This window comes from Arvicola amphibius, chromosome 2, assembly GCF_903992535.2.
Source record: "Arvicola amphibius chromosome 2, mArvAmp1.2, whole genome shotgun sequence".
Lineage (NCBI taxonomy): Eukaryota > Metazoa > Chordata > Mammalia > Rodentia > Cricetidae > Arvicola > Arvicola amphibius.
The window spans coordinates 165,638,957-165,655,930 of NC_052048.2; the positions used below are offsets into that span (position 1 = coordinate 165,638,957).

The 16,974-nt window shown below is 40.3% G+C and overlaps 2 protein-coding genes across 3 annotated transcripts in view; one reads left to right on the top strand and one right to left on the bottom strand.

Moving 5' to 3' along the window:
• St7 (suppression of tumorigenicity 7) overlaps positions 1–16,974 on the top strand; it is a 232,166-nt gene that overhangs the window by 6,325 nt on the left and 208,867 nt on the right. The gene's annotated exons all lie outside the window — the stretch shown is intronic.
• Positions 5,425–7,646, bottom strand: LOC119806876 (60 kDa heat shock protein, mitochondrial-like). The gene is given in 2 exon segments (XM_038318941.2): positions 5,425–7,057; positions 7,059–7,646. Coding segments are annotated over 2 exon segments (1,725 nt in total). The 5' UTR covers positions 7,605–7,646; the 3' UTR covers positions 5,425–5,878.

Genomic DNA, 16,974 nt, shown 5'->3' on the forward strand with positions numbered 1-16,974 from the left:
GTTTCCTGAAGTTCCATTTATTAAATGTTGATCTCAATGCCTATGCTATTGGTATTCTGTTCAGAAAGTTGTCTCCTGTGCCAGTGTTCAAGGCTAATTCCCACTTTCTCTTCTATTAAGTTCAGTGTATCTGGTTTTATCTTGAGGTCAGTGATCCACTTGAACTTGAGTTTTATGAAGAATATATATTTGCATTCTTCTACATGTATACATCCAGTATGACCAGCACTCTTTGTTGGAGATGCTTCCTTTTTTCTATTATATAATTCTGGCTTCTTTATAAAAAAAATCAGGTGTCTATAGGTGTGTGAATTTATGTCTGGCTATTCAGTTCAATTCCATTTATAAACATGTCTGCTTTTATGCCATGCAGTTTTTATTACTATAGCTCTGTAATACAACTTGGAATCAGGGATCATGATACCTCTACCATTTATTTTATTGGTCAGGATTGTATTGGCTATCCTAGGTTTTCTTCCATATCAAGTTGAGAATTGTCCTTTCAAGGTAAAAAAAAATGTGTTGGAATTTTGATGGGATTTCATTGAATTTGTAGATTGCTTTTGGTAAAAATGGCCAATTTTCTATATTAATTCTACTAACCCATGAGCATGGGAGGTCTTTTCATCTTCTGATATCTTCTTTAATTTCTTTCTTCAAAGACTTGAAGATTTTATCATACAAGTCTTTCACTTGCTTGGTTAGAGTTATCCCAGGATGTTTTATATTATTCAAGGCTATTGTGAAAGGTGTTATTTCCCTGATTTCCTTCTCAGTACTTGTCATTTGTAAATAGTAGGATTACTGATTTTTTTGAGTTAATTGTGTATCTAGCTACTTTGCTGAAAGTGTTTATTAGCTTCAGAAGTTCCCTAGTAAAAATTTTAGGGCCATTTATGTATACTATCATATGATCTACAAATAAAGATTCTTTAGCTTCTTCTCTTCTAATTTGTATCCCCTTGATTTTCTTAAGTTGTCTTATTGTTTTTGCTAAAACTTTGAGTACTATATTGAAATTGAATCAACATGGAGAGAGTGGACAACCTTGTATTGTTCCTGATTTTAATGTAATTACTCTGAGTTTCTACATTTAATTTGATGCTGGCTGTTGGCTAGCTGTAAGTTGCCTTTATTGTGTTTAGGTATGTTCCTTGTATCCTCAGTCTCTCCAAGAATTTTATCATGAAGGAGTGTTGGATTTTGTCAAAGGCCTTTTCAGCATCTTATGTAGTTTTTTCTTTTTAGTTTGTATAGTAGATTACGTTTACTGATTTTTATATATTGAACCATCCCTGCATCTCTGGAATTAAGCCTACTTGATCATGATGGAAGATTTTTTTGATGTGTTCTTTGTTTTGCAACAGTTTATTAAATATTTCTGCATCTATGTTCATAAGGGAAATTGGTCTATAATTCTCTTTCTTAATTGAGTCTTTATGTGGTTTTGGGTATCAGGGTAACTGTGGCTTCATAAAATGAATTTGGCAATGTTCTTTCTGTTTCACTTTGTAAAATAATTTAAAAAGTATTGGTATTAATTTTTCTTTGAAAATTTGGTAGAATTCTGTGCTGAAACCTTCTGCACCCCCTTTTTTGGTTGGGAGACTTTTAATGATGGCTTCAATTTCACTAAGGGTTGTAGTTCTATTTAAAATTATTTATCCAATCATGATTTAACCTTAGTAAGTGTAACTATGTACAATTTTTTTCTTAGATTTTTCATTTTGGTATAGATTTTTAAGTATGTCCTTCGATTCTGTGGATTTTCTTGTCTGTTTTAATGTCTCTATTTACACCTTTGATTTTGCTAATTTGAATATTCTTTCTGTGTCTTTTAGTTAGATTGGATAAGGGTTTGTCTACCAATTTTTTCAAAGAATCAACTCTTCGTTTCATTGATTCTTCTTGTTCTCTTTGTTTCTATTTTATTGATTTCAGCCCTCCATTTCATTATTTCTTGCTTCTATTCCTCTTGGGCGTATTTTCTTTTTGTTCTAGAACTTTTAGGTTTACTTTTAAGTTGCTAGTATGAGATCTAACTTTTTTTTAAATGTAGGCACTTAGTGCTATGAACTTTCATCTTAGCGTGGCTTTCATTGTGTCTCATAACTTTAGGTATGCTGTGTATTCATTTTCACTGAATTTCAGAAAGTCTTTAATTTCTTTTTTTAAAATTTCTGTCTTGACCCATTTTTCATTCAGTAGAGAGCTGATCAGTTTCCATGAGTTTGTAAGCTTTGGGTTGTTGATAATATCTAGCTTTAATCCCTGGTGATCTGACAGGAAACCAGGAGTTATTTAAATTTCCTTGTACCTGCTGAAACTTGCTTTGTGTTTGAGTATGTGATCAGTTTTGGAGAAAGTTACATGAGGTGAAGAGGAGAAGGTATATTTTTTTGTGTTTGGGTGAAATAGTCTGTAAATATCTGGTAGGTCCATTCAGTTTATAATGTCTGTTAGCACCAGTATTTTTCTGTCTAGTTTTTGTCTGGATGGCCTGTTTGTTGGTGAGAGTGGAGTATTGAAGTCTTCCCCCTATCAGTGTGTGACTGTCAATATATGATTTTAGCTGTGGTAATGCTTCCTTTATAAAAATGGTGACACTTGTGTTTGGGACATAGACGCTTAAAATTTAAATGTTTTCTTGGTAGAGTTTTCCTTTTATAAGTATGTAGTGTCCTTTCCCATATCATTTGATTAGTTTTGGGTTTTAATCTATTTTGTTAGCTATTAAACCAGCTATACCAGATTGCTTCATAGATTCATTTTCTTAGAATATCTTTTTCCTTTCCTTTCCTTTCCTTTCCTTTCCTTTCCTTTCCTTTCCTTTCCTTTCTTTTCCCCTTCCCTTCCCCTCCCTCCCTCCACCCCTCCTCATCCCTCCCTCCCTCCCTCCCTTCCTTCCTTTCCTTCCTTTTCTTCTTCCCTACCTATTCTCACAGTCCCCTGCCCCCAACCTCCCCTCTACCCACCTCATCCACTTCTCCTCAGTTTCATTTCAAGAAAAAGGGCAGGTCTTGCCATGGATAGCAACAAAACATGGCATAGTCAAGTTGCATGTAAAACTAAGCACTTCTCTGTATTAAGGCAGGACAAGGCACCCCAGTATGAGGAAAGTGTTCCCAAAGCCAGCAAAAAGCATCAGCGAAGCCCTGCCTCCCACTGTTAGGAGTCCCACAAGAAGACCAGTGCTTAGAATATCTTTTTCCAACCTTTTACCCTGAGGTAATGTCTGTATTTAATGTGGGATCTACAGGAGCCCTGGGCACGAGAGAAGGAAGGCCTCAGCTGGTGATCTGTTGCAGAACCAGTGAGGAGACTGGGGCATTGGCTCTAAGGGAACAGAGAGAGTGGAGAATATCACTGGCAGATATGACTGCAGTTGAGCTGTAGAAGTCTGCCTGAGTGGGGGGCTGGGCTATGGCAGCAAGTGAGGTGAAGCAGGCCAGAAGGGGATGGTTTGTGGGAGTCACAGGAGACAGGGGCAGTGTGGGACGGAGGATGCAGGTGCTGTTCTGTACAGTGCTGGGGATGATCCTGTGGGACTGGGGAAAGGAAAGAATGGAGAAGGACTGCAGGCAGTCTACCTGATCTCCTGGCATCTCCTCAACATCTAGATTACATGTGGCAACTTTAATTATTTAACCTCATTAGATTGTGATAAATGTGCTTTATATACTTATGTGCTGATTTACATATGCAATTATATTGCATTCATAATTATGTGTATACAATTAGTTTCTTCATTGTTGCCTTTGGGTAGGACACCATGACAAAGGTAACATGGTGAGAAAGATGTGCAAGTGTGTAAATGTCAGGCTGAATAAGGCATTTATAACAGAAGTGCACTTTCTCTTAATGTGAAGTAGAGTAGAGCGAGTTAGGAGGAATTTCCCCTGAGCTGAGCCTCTGAGAGTGAAGAGGATTCTGGTTCTGAGTTGGGAATGCAGGGAAGTGGATCTCCCTAACAGAAAACAAACATGAGCATGCAGGCCAGATTTAGAGAACCATGAAATTATGTGGAATTTAAAACAATTGATGAACAGCTATGATTTAAAATTGTTTTCTGTTATCACATGTAGCTTTCCACATAGAAGTAACTATAAGATTCTTCTCAAGGTATAGCACAGTTTTTTTTTTTTTATTTTATTTATTTCTTAGTTAGGGTTTCTATTGCTGTGAAGAGACACCATGACCATGGCAACTCTTATAAAGGAAAGCATTTTAATTGGGCTGGCTTACAGTTTCAGATGTTCAATCCCTTATTGCCATGGCAGGAAGCATGACATCATATAGACAGACATTGTGCTGAAGAGGTAGCTGAGAGTTCTTCATATGGATCTGTAGGCAGCAGGAAGAGACACTGTGAGTTACTGGCCTGGTTTGAGCATCTGAGACCTCAAAGCCCACCCCAGTGACACACTTCCTCCAATAAGGCCATGCCTACTCCAGCAAGGCCACAGCTCCTAATAGTGCTACAGCCTGTGAGCCTCTGGGGGCCTTTTCTTTCAAACCACCACAATTTCCATTTTTACCATCTGGGCTTGATCATCTTGGCCCTGAAGCAGTGCCAACAAGTGTGTGGACACAGCTCATAGAATTCCATGGGATTTTTTTTTAAAAAGACTGGTGGAAGCGGCACACAACTTTTTTTTTTGTTTGTTTGTTTTTTGTTTTTTGTTTTTTCGAGACAGGGTTTCTCTGCGGCTTTAGAGCCTGTCCTGGAGCTAGCTCTTGTAGACCAGGCTGGTCTCGAACTCACAGAGATCCGCCTGCCTCTGCCTCCCGAGTGCTGGGATTAAAGGCGTGCGCCACCACCGCCCGGCCACACACCTTTTTTTAAAATTTCTTTTTAAAGATTTATTTATTATGTATACAACATTCTGCCTCGATGTATGCCCGCACACCAGAGGAGGGCGCCAGATCTCAGTACAGATGGTTGTGAGCCACCATGTGGTTGCTGGGAATTGAACTCAGGACCTCCGGAAGAACAGCCAGTGCTCTTAACCTCTGAGCTATCTCTCCAGCCCAATTCCATGGGATTTTGATGATGAATACAGACCTTGCAGAGAACATGTCATAAAGGGCAACAAAATCTTGTACTGGAAAATGAATTTTAAAATGACAGGTAAGAAGATAAACATAGGGATCATACTGATTAGCTTAGGTCTCAATTCTGACATTAGTTGGAGAGTATTTAAATAATTTAATAGTGTACTGAAAATGGGACGAACAAGATTATTAAAACTATCACAAGATATATTACATGTTGCTTTTCAAGTTAATTTTTCAGGAAAGAAGAAAATTTATTTCAGATTAGAGCAATCACATAGGTACTAATTGGCAGAAACAATAGATTTGTCAAAAAAAAAGAAGAAAGAAAAAAAGAAAAAGAAAAGTAACTTACTTCATATTGTGCTCTTTTTTTTAACTTTAAACAAAATTTTATTACACAAAGGTTGTCACATAATTGGATACTTCTCTACTTTGTACAGTTATCTCGCTCCACAGAAAGGCTGCCTCTGACCTCTCGTCTGGTGGCACAAGTGCCACAGTCCTGACCGTAGTGGACGGACCAGCAGGCCTGCCTCAGTGACTCAAGTTGAAAGCAGGACACTGGTATATGGCTCTTGCACCCAGTATCAGGAATGTACAAATGTCTTTATTCAAAAATACAAAATAAATTATCTGTAGGCATGGACAATGACAGCAGTGAACCATTATGTATTGTCAATGGGAACAGTAACTGATGGTTATAGTGATCAGTCAGCCTTCTCTTCATTCTCTTCAGGGGCTTCTCTGAAGGTACGGTGAGGAACCTGCCTTGAGCTTCCTGTCACAGTTCATTGGTAAGGGCAAAGCACTATTCTAGGAATCAGAACATGCCACCTCCCATCCCCCCTCCAATTCCCCCCATCGCGCCCACTCCAGGGTCCTTCTCTTCTTTAGGAATTTCGGTCACTACAGCTTCTGCTGTTGTTAGCAAGGAGGCCACCCCAGCAGCATCCAGTAAAGCAGTTCTTACGACCTTTGTCGGATCAATGATTCCCTTTTCCACCATGTTCACAAATTCCCCGAGCATAGCATCATACCCAACTTCCGAGGAACTCTGCAGAATCTTCTCAACTATCAAAGACCCTTCAACACCTGCATTCTTAGCAATGGTCATCGCGGGAATTTTGAGTGCTCTTTTAATAATGTCTATACCTATTTTCTGATCCTCATTAGAAGGCTTTAGGGAATCCAAGGCCGGGATGCAGCGAAGCAGAGCGCAGCCCCCGCCTAGCATGATGCCCTCTTCCACAGCTGCTCGTCTGGCATTGAGAGCGTCTGTAACTCTGTCTTTCTTCTCATTCACCTCAACATCGCTTGTTCCTCCAACCTTCAATACAGCTACTCCATCTGAGAGTTTTGCGAGCCGCTCGTTCAGCTTCTCCTTTTCGTATTCACTAGTGGTGATGTCCAGCTGCTCAGTGATCTCCTGGATGCGTTTCTCAATTTGAGCCTTGTCACCTTTTTCTTTCAAAAGCATGGCATCATCTTTAGTGACAATGACCTCTCCAACTTTTCCTAAGTCATGAGCTTGAACATCTTCAAGGTTTAGATTCAACCCCTCTTCTCCAAATACCGCACCACCAGTAGCAATAGCCATATCTTTAAGCTGGTTCTTCCTGTTGTCCCCAAACCCTGGCGCCTTGATTGCCACCACCTGAAGACCCACTTTCAGCCTGTTCAAGACGAGTGTGCTTAGAGCTTCTCCATCAACGTCCTCAGCAATGATGACCAAGGGCTTCCGATGAGCATTGGCAATTTCCAGAGCGGGTACAATGGACTGCACACTAGAAATCTTCTTTTTACTCAACAGAACATAGGCATCTTGGAATTCACATTTCTGACCTTTTGATGTATTAATAAAATATGGGGAAATATATCCTCTGTCAAACTTCATGCCTTCAATAATTTCTAACTCATCATTCAGGGTTTTCCCATCCTTCACGGTGATGACACCCTTCCGTCCCACCTTCTTCATTGCATCAGAAATGATGTTTCCAATCAATGTCTTTGTCTCCATTTGCAGAAATTGTAGCAACCTGAGCAATTTCTTCGGGGGTCGTCACAGGCTTAGATTGTTTCTTCAGCTCAGCAATCACAGCATCAACAGCCAGCATCACACCTCTCCGGATTTCTACTGGGTTGGCCCCTTTGCTGATCTTCTCAAAGCCTTCCTTGGCAATAGAACGTGCCAGAACGGTAGCCGTGGTAGTGCCATCCCCAGCCTCTTCATTTGTGTTGTTGGCAACGTCTTGAACAAGTTTAGCTCCGATATTTTTGTATTTGTCCTTTAAATCAATCGACTTTGCCACAGTGACCCCATCTTTCGTGACTTTGGGACTTCCCCAGCTCTGCTTGATGATCACCGTCCTCCCCTTTGGCCCCATGGTAACAGCTACAGCGTCGGCTAAAAGGTCTACACCTTGAAGCATTAAGGCTCGAGCATCCGCACCAAATTTTACATCTTTGGCATAGGCCGGAGTGAGATGAGGAGCCAGTGCCTGGGACACTGGTCTCATCTGGCGAAGGACTGTGGGTAGTCGAAGCATTTCTGCGGGGCGGCGGCGGGAGCGCACGAGGCGAAGCAGGCCGTCGGCGAGTGAGGGCCATATTGTGCTCTTAATAGCACTTTCTCATCTACCCTAAGCTGTAAGGTTTTGGATACACCATGCACAATCTGCTTTCAGGATAATTTCACTTTTGCTATCTTTTGCACTAATCAGGTAAAGAGATTTTCAAATTTAGCTTACCAAAATGTAAAATTAAAAGATCTTTGAAATCTCTTTTCATTTTGTTTGGAAAACAAAGATGTAATTCAATAGTCTGACCTAAGCTTAAAGTTGTTTATATTATAAAATACTTTTATATTGTGATAATGAGTGCAGATATAAAACTCAGTTTTTGAATCATATTAGTTATTACTCAGTTTTTTTCCTAAGTTGGAGACAGTGCTATGATATTAATTGATGCCCCAGTTTGGTTTTCTGGAGGACCTAATTACAGTTTATAAATGTCTTTCGCCTTTGCTGTTTAAAATCGTTCCTGTAGCTGTGAATCCCATCCATCCTTCAACGACAAGTTTGTCTGTTACTTCCCCTCTAACTCTCAGAGCAAACCTGTTACAGCAGGGACCTTGTTTGTCTTGTCTTGTTAACAGTGTTCCAAAATATTCATTTATTTAAATCCATTATTTAGGGGTAGAACGTAAGGAAGGCTAGGCTAGTCTTCTCTGTAAGTTTAATGTAAAGAATTAAGCATCAACAATTGATAATTTAAGAGCTGATTATGCAGCATAGCCTGACATGTCAATTACAGGGGTTTGCAGAGTAAAGCCCCTTCTACCGCCAGGATGCAGTTTAGGGCCTGCTGAGCTGGGCTGGCTGTCTTGTCTGGTGGAGGGTGCAGGATGGAGGAGGCGGTGCTTGGGACGCCTCAGGGCAGTGTTGCAGGCAGAGTGAAGTTTAACCGCCCACCACTCAGAATCACAGTGTGGGGGGTTAGAAATATGTTGCTGACAGCTTTGTATTTGTCTGCCCCCATCTCTAACGTCAGGAACCATTTCTAAAACACGAGTGGCCTGGGGAAAAATAGTTTTGGCATTATGGAAATTTGCATTCTAGATAATTTTACTCTATTGGTCCTTTCTACACAGAATATCATATGTGTATTAGGTGAAATAAATATCAACTGTGATGAAATGAAGTGGCGTTGTATTTAGAACAAGAAGATTTAAGTTGAAATTATGGTTTCAGAAGTGGTAGGGTAACTGGATTAATTACTACATAAGAGTCCTTTCTCTAGGAGGGGGCAATGACCTCTCATAGGTTTGCGTAGCAGTGTAAGTGGGATGGCAGTTTGAGCACAGTGCTGGTTATTAGCCACTGCACACTGCATACGCTTGTACCAGTTCATTTCATTCACTCCGACCTGCCTGTGTTCAGTTAATAATTAATCTACTCTTCAGTCTGGTCATTCATTTGGACACGTAGGTGCCTGTGAAATTGAAGCTGTGTTTTTCCTGTCAGTTATTATTTGGACACAAACATCTCATGTCAGTATTTTCCTCCAAATATCTGTGCTTGTTTTATGTGTCGTCTAACACGCCGTTTTGCTCCAGTGCCTTCAGATGCACTATGTTTCCTGTGAACAGGAACTCTGACATAGCAGTCAGAGCCAAACAACAGCTCTGGGAGCAAACTGCTGGCTGGAGCTGGGAAGAGACGAGCCATTAGCCTTTATTGAGTTCTTATATGAGTCAGACATCGCCTGCTTTTATTACTGTTGCACTTCCATGATTGGTTTGTAGAAATGTGTTTATATCCCTTAACGCAGCTGGCATTTTCTTTGTATGTGTAGAATAAAGAGTCTTTAAAATAAATAAAATGAATGTCATCCTAATAATGCAAGTGAACACATTTAAAGGTGCATTTTAATGGAGAAACAGCTTAGTTAATGGCTGAGGATGAAGGTTTCTTCTGTTTTTATTTTTGAAAGATATTCTTTTACACCAATGTCTATGACATTGACAAGTGCATGCACACCAATGCTAGTATCATCTCCTCTTGGGATTTTTTTTTTTAAAGAAAGATCATCCCCCCCCCCCCCGCCCCCCCCGTCCCTTTAGTATTGAATTGTTCAGTATGGCACTCAGGATCCGATACTTTCTCCCCATTCGTGAGGTTCTACCCTGTCCCATAAAGGGTCACCTGATGAGTCAAACTCTGGATTTTTGGCTTAGTACTCTTCTGTCTTTAGCACTAAAAGAAGCAGAAGTGAGTTTTGCGGAGACTGAGTTGTCTAGCTGTTCCACCCGGTTATTCAGGGTGTCTGAACTGAGTTCTGAACTGATAATCTTGTTTGCCTTCATCTTCTTTTGCAACTTCTGAGCTCTGGTTCTGGTCTGCAGTGCCGTTCTCAGATGGGACCTCTTCGTCTCTACAGATGTGGCACTGTTGTGGGACAAGGTTTCCTGTGCACTTTCTTTTTCTAGCGTCAGATGATGGGAGATGCTCAAAAATGCTGGGTGAGATAGTGTCTTTTGTACTGGAAACACCTAGGAAAGCCACATCCTCAGTATCAGATGAATGTGTAGATCTTTCAGTTCTTCCTACAGCACAGGAATCTCAGGATCTGATGAGTTGTCCATGGGTGGCTCAGAATGAAGACTTTTGCCCTTGCCATCCTGTGGCTTACTTTCCTGTAATTGGATACAGATTTAGATGCAGTTATGTTTTTAATTTTAAATTCGTGGTATTTTTCTTCAGTTTTTTTCTCTACTTTGAAAGCGACATTTGGTGGCATAGGAGGAACATCAATTTGCAGCACCCTAAATGCTCCCTTTTCAGCCTTTCCTTCCCAGACACAAGCATGGTCACATAACCATTCAGTACTTTAGAACATGATGATGGTTTTAAGATTTGGGTATGTGTGCCAGCTCTCCAAACTGCAGTATATGTCAGTTTTCATTAATATATTCCCTAAGTTCAAGTTAGACCTGAAGTATTTCCTGTAACTCATGTTTAGGTTGGAACGGTATATATGTACTGTATATAGCCACTGTGAAGCGGACATTTGAGAACTGCATACAGAGCAAATAAGTTATAAAACCTATCTCCCAGCACTAGCATTCGAAGGCATTGCACACAGCCTCATGAAACCACTGCTTCCATTTGCAGCTCTGTAGCATCTTTGAGTTCCCATGTCCAAGTCCCCACAGTAGCAGCAGCACTGCTGGACACTAGTGTATGACCTGCATCTCATTTAAGGTCTTTTATTTCATAATAATATGGAATAATATGGAAGACCTTCCTGACTTGTGCTGCTCTCAGGTCTGGTCCTTGTTAAAGGACATCACCCCTCTCTTGTTGCAAAAACACACTGAGGGCAGAACTTCTCTGTTCATCTAACTCAACAGACCCAAGATGAGGTGTATGACAGCCGTCGGTACCTTGGCCACCCGTCATTTCATTGGGATCTTCTGAATGCTCTTTATGACTGTCTTCATGCCATTTCCCTACTTCCAGTGGTTTCTGTTTGAATATCCCAGAGAACCCAGAATTTAGAACTGTCAGCAAGTATGATGAAGTGGACCTGTTTCAATGTGTTTATCTTTTTGGTAGTTCCAGGATAAAACAACTCTGACCACCTCGATCATCTTCAAATTTACACGTAAACTTTTTGGATTTATGTCCATTCTGCTTTTGTAGAGTCTTGCACTTGGTCACTTTGGTGGTATTGACTACATCATACAGGAAACTAGAAGCAATGGCTTTCAGTGCTTTTCCTTAGAATAGATTTTTTTTGTAGTTCTTTTGGAAGACAACATATCCTTAGTGTACTTGGAAGAGCTTGAGTGCAAGGATCCTAACTTTTTAATCCTTGTTTTTTCTCACAACCCATGTTCTAGCTCACAAGGCTATTATTGCCAATACTCAGTATGCAACACAGGACTTATTATTATTATAGAGAATTCTCCTGGAGGTGACTGGTCAAAAGTTCAGAGATATGGAGGAAAAGCATTCCTGTGTGTAGAGGACACATGGTACCAGGCAAGAAGCCACTGGAGAAACTCAACAGCAGCCACTAAGTGGCAGGAGGGAACCTGGGTGGTGTGCTGTAAACAGGCCCGAGGGGATTGGAGTGGGAGTCACAGTGTGCAGCTGGACAAAAACACAAGCTAAAGGGTGTGTGTACATCTAAGATAACCTATAGTAGGTATCTCCTCAGGCAGTTTAGAAATATCTGTGGGACTGTGATAATTGCCTTTCAGTGTGATGATAGAATTGGTCCTTTGACTAGCGTGTATTTCACACGAGATGACAAAATGAATGAGAAAGCACCTTCCTTGGGGTTTCATTTTTGTGAATGAATGCAGCCCAGTGTCCCTTAATCTCTTGTTCCTCTTGTCTCTGCCTCCTGAGTGCTTGGGTTCTAGGTGTGTGCCACTACTTCAGTCTGAGAATGTGTTTAGACTATAAAATACTATTTATATCCAGTATATTATAATATCTGGATTTTCCAGAAGCTTGGCCTACACACTATATAAAATAGGTGAAATATACAATGGTAACATTTACCTTGTGTAACCGGAGTCTGTTCTCTTGTTTCCTGGCCATCCTGATCCAAGTAATCACACTAAAGTATTTTAATTGCTACACCAGCCAATGGCTCAGGCATATTTCTAGCTAGCTCTTATATATTAAATTAACCCATTTATATTAATCTGTGTATCACCATGATGCTGTGGCCTACTGGTAAGGTTCTAGTGTCCTTCTCCTTCGGTAGCTACATGGAGACTCTTTGACTCTGCTTACTCTTTCTCTTTATTTCTGTTTGGATTTCTTGCCTGGCTTTACTTTGTTAAGCCATTGGCCAAAACAGCTTTATTCATTAACTAATAAAAGCAACATATATACAGAAGGACATCCCGCCTCAGACCCTGCATATTTTTTCTAACTTTGGAAAATTAGATTAATGGGTTATTGATTATTCGGATCCACATTATTAAATACCTGGCTTTTGTGAACATGAGATACTGTTCCCCCAATATTCTTATTGTCATTGTGAAGATATCTATAAAGGATTTTGAGTTTTCCAGGAGAGAAAAGAATGAAACGTTTTGATGCTCCTATGGAGCAGGGCAGTTCCTTATGCCTTACTCCTACCCATCATTTAGCTAGAGCTTCTCTGTCCCTCTTAGTGTTCCTGCACCGCCTTAGGGGTTGAAATAAGAAACTGACAGATCCAGTGTGCTCTTTCAGTATTTCATCAGCTGTGGCTATGGCCGGAGGAATCACAGGTTAAGGCAGTCACTATAACCTTAGCTACTTAAGGCGACAGCTGTCCGAGAGACACTTACTTCCCTTAAGGGTGAGGACACTGAAGGGAAACCCATGATGTCAGTGCTCTGGGAAGAGCCCTGACTGTGACCCCAAGTCTGTCTCCAAACCCAGTACCGGCTTTTGAGTGTTAGCTTTTCACAAGTGAAGAGTAAACTTGTGGTGAGTTAAGGAACTTCAAAGGAAATTGTCAGTGAGTGTCTTTGCCATTGTTTCTACTGCAGGGATAAAACACCATGGCTAAAAACAAAAAGGGTTTATTTTGAGCTGGGGTAAGAATGCAAGGCAGGAACCTGGAAGCAGGGACTGACAGAGACCACAAAGGGGTGCTGCCTACTGGTTTGCCCCTCATGTCCTGCCACAGCTGCTCTCTTTTAGTACCTGGTACCACCCACTCAAATTGGCACTCCTGCAGTGGGCTGGGTCCTCCCATATCAGCCACCAATCAAGAAAACTCACCATAGGCTTGCTCACAGGCCAGTCTCATGGGAGTGTTTTCTCAACTGAAGTTCCTTCTCCTAAAAGACCTGAAGCTATGTCAAGTTGAAATAAAACTAGCCAGCACAGTGAGCAAGACTTCTTTGTTTTAATTTTAAAAAGCTGAACAATTTAAGACAGCTCAAACAGGAAAAAAAATGCCCTGAGTGATAGCATTTTCTTAGTAAAGAAGTAACATTTATATACACGCGATTTGGGTCTGGGTTATGCGTTCTCTAGAGTCAGAGCTGTTTCTTTTTTGAGGGGTGGCTCCGTTTTGAAGTAGTTGCAGTGTCATTCTGAAGGATAGTTTCATTAGCAATGGACTCTGGTAAAACGCTTACAGTTTTTTACCTTGGTTAAACATTTCAAATTTCTATTAAGTTTCTCTTTGGCATAAGAGAATAAAGTATATCTTCTCAGAGAGCTAGTTGCTTGGTCATGTTCATTGCTGTTCTCTTCACAATAGCCAGGAAGTAGAACCAGCATAGAATGGAGAATGAAGATTTGGTCCATACACACAACAGAATTCTATTCAGCTGCAAACAGAAATGAAATCATGAAATTTGTGGGTAAATGGATGGAACTAGAAAATATCATACTGCTTGAGATATTCTAGTCCAAGAAAGAGAATGCCACAGTTCTCCCTTGCATGCAGATCTTTGCTGTGAATCTTTATATGTTATTATATAACTGGGAGTAACTGCAGAAGCCAGGAAATGAGAAGGGACCATGGGGATGATAGGGGCTCTAGGGAGGGGGATGCAGGACATAGGTTCTGTGAAGGGGAAAGGACAAACATGGGGAAGAGGAATGGCCTAACGAGTGGGGGAGGGTAGGCAGTACCCTGGAAGAGGGAGTAAGGAGAGACAAATAAAAAGGGTACTTTAAAATGATATATGGAAACATTGTTTTGTAAACTTAATTAAAAAATATGCTTGTGCACACACATATAATACAGCTTAAATGGAGTTATACAATATGGGGTAACAGTGCCCCCCTAGGATCCAAAGATTATGTAAAAAACAATTACCAGTGCCTGGCAAGAGAAACTGTCCTTTTAGTTGTTGGTCCAAGAGTCTCTCAAAACAGTACAGGTTATCACCCTTGCCCTTAGTTGCTTCCTAGAACTTGAAGATAAGACCTGTTGCTGAAGATATCTCACACTTGATGGCATGACTCAGAGGAACCTAGATTGAGCTGACCTGGAAGCCTCTTCCTCGAGGATTCTCTCTCACATACAAGCTGCCAAGGAAGAAACAATAGTCCTGCCAGCTGCAGCGGTGACCAACCTGGCAAGAAGTTTCCAGTGGTGTCTTGGGGGTACCCAGTGGTCATTATTAAACTAAAGACCTGCAAAGTAGATGGGAATTCATATCTAGTGCTGTAAACCTAGCCAACTACCCATGACTGGAGAGATCATAGACCTCAAAGGAGAGCTTTCTACTCTGTTTTCCTAAATCCATATATCTTAAATATTTATCCTTGTGTCCACATGTAAGTGTAGCTCTCACCCCTCACCAAAGAAGTTTTTTGTTTGTCTTAATAATTTATTGATTTATATTGTATGTACATTGGTGTTTTGCTCATATGTTTATCTGTGTGAGTGTGTCAGATCCCCTGTAATAGGAGTAACAGGCAATTGTCAGCTGCCATATAGGTGCTGGGAATTGAACCTGGGTCCTTTAGAAGAGCAGCCAGTGCTCTAAACCACTGAACCACCTCTCCAGCCCCTGTTTTTGTTTTTGTTTGTTTGTTTTTGTTTTTCAGTAGATGACAGCCATCACAAAAATAAACAGCTGGTCAAAAAGTAGGGAACAAGACTGTGGAGTGCCCAGCTGATATATCTATAACATAACCCCTAAACCTGAGGCTCAGGGAATGCTATAGAAGAGGGGACAGAGGGGTTATATGAACCATAGGATCAGGATGGATGCCTGCTTCAAGATAGTATCTTCTAAACATTACAGTAATGCTACAACTGTGAAATCTTAACAATATGGTTGCATAGAAAAACTGCATAATGATAGCACGAATGACGTAGTAACAGTGATGGAGGACACTTTACAATGATAGCACCAACGACGTAGTTACAGTGATGGAGGACATTTTACAATGATAGCACCAATGACGTAGTTACAGTGACGGAGAACACTTTACAATGATAGCACCAACGACTTAGTTACAGTGATGGAGGACATTTTACAATGATAGCACCAATGACGTAGTAACAGTGATGGAGGACATTTTACAATGCCTTATCCTTAGCTGAAGAGCAACAGGCAATCAATGGCTGTTGAAGGGAGGCAGAATTAGTTTTTTCGAAGGACAGTTTCCTTGGTAGATTTTCCAGTTCCAAGTCATCAGTCATAAACACTTGTACCATGTACATACAAGCAACACTGTGAGTCCAAACAGGTCGATGAGTCCAGTAGGTTGTGTTTGTGTGTAATTAAATAGAAGGTCAGCCATTTTAGAAGAAATAGGGAGCATAAGAAGAGTTAGAGAGGGAAAGAGGTGAAAGTGATGTAAATTCAGTACTCAGGTATGAAAGTCTCTGAGTTATTAATAAAACAAAATGATTTTTAAAATGAACTAAGCAATAAAGCATTTTTATAGTTTTTTTCTGTTTATACCTAAAAAATAACATAAAATATATAGCTATCATCTCTTTAGTGAATTATATTTCTTTGTTTCTGCCACTTATTATACCTATAATATATATTTTATTTTATTTAAAACATAGTAATTATGTATGGGTGTTTTTGATACCTGTCTTTATAAAACCATTTTAGCACTGGTTAGCTAGGCATGGTTAGTAAATGCAGCCATATAGTGTCAGTCCTTTCAAATTAGTATTTATTGAAGATTTGAGCAGCTTGCACCTAGTTCAGATACCCACTGCGTGGAAAGCCCAGCTGTCAGTGAGATGATATTCTTATCACCTTGTACTCCAGTGAAAGCTGCTCCCTCCTCCCTCCTCGTCTTAGCACATAGCTTTCATTCTTAGAGACCACGGAGAACAACGAACCAGCGCATATTGCAAGATAGCATTGCCAGCCTGGAATTGCTTGAGGCGGGAGGTACTAAAGTTTGCAAAACAGGGCAGTAGAATTCCCATCAATAAAAAAAATGTTTCATATGCTGGCTTTAGAGGTAGAAAATGTGTTCTTTTAGAAAGTTTTACAATTAGAAATTTTTTATCTTTAGAAATGATTATTTTTAGAAATAATAAATACTTAGGAGAAATGAGATCAAAATAGGAGAGGAAATACTGTGCTATCTGGGTATTATTATTATTATTATTATTATCTTATTTGGCATTAATTACAAAGCAACTCAAACAAACTTCAGCTTATCCGTTTTTCCTTGCTTAGTAGAGTAAGGCTAGGTTCATATAGGTAAGAATTAGCAATGACAATTCTGAACCCACTTTAGAGGGACAGGACATCGCAGCACTTGCCTGCCCTCAGTGATAGCCTCTAAATGTTCCCTTTTCTAAGTCAGCAGCTGTGCTAGGGCAGCTTCTGGCTCATGGTACTTCTTAGGACTGCCGTCCCATCTTCCTGACTCAATGGATCTGTTGTTAAGGACTAGCATTAGT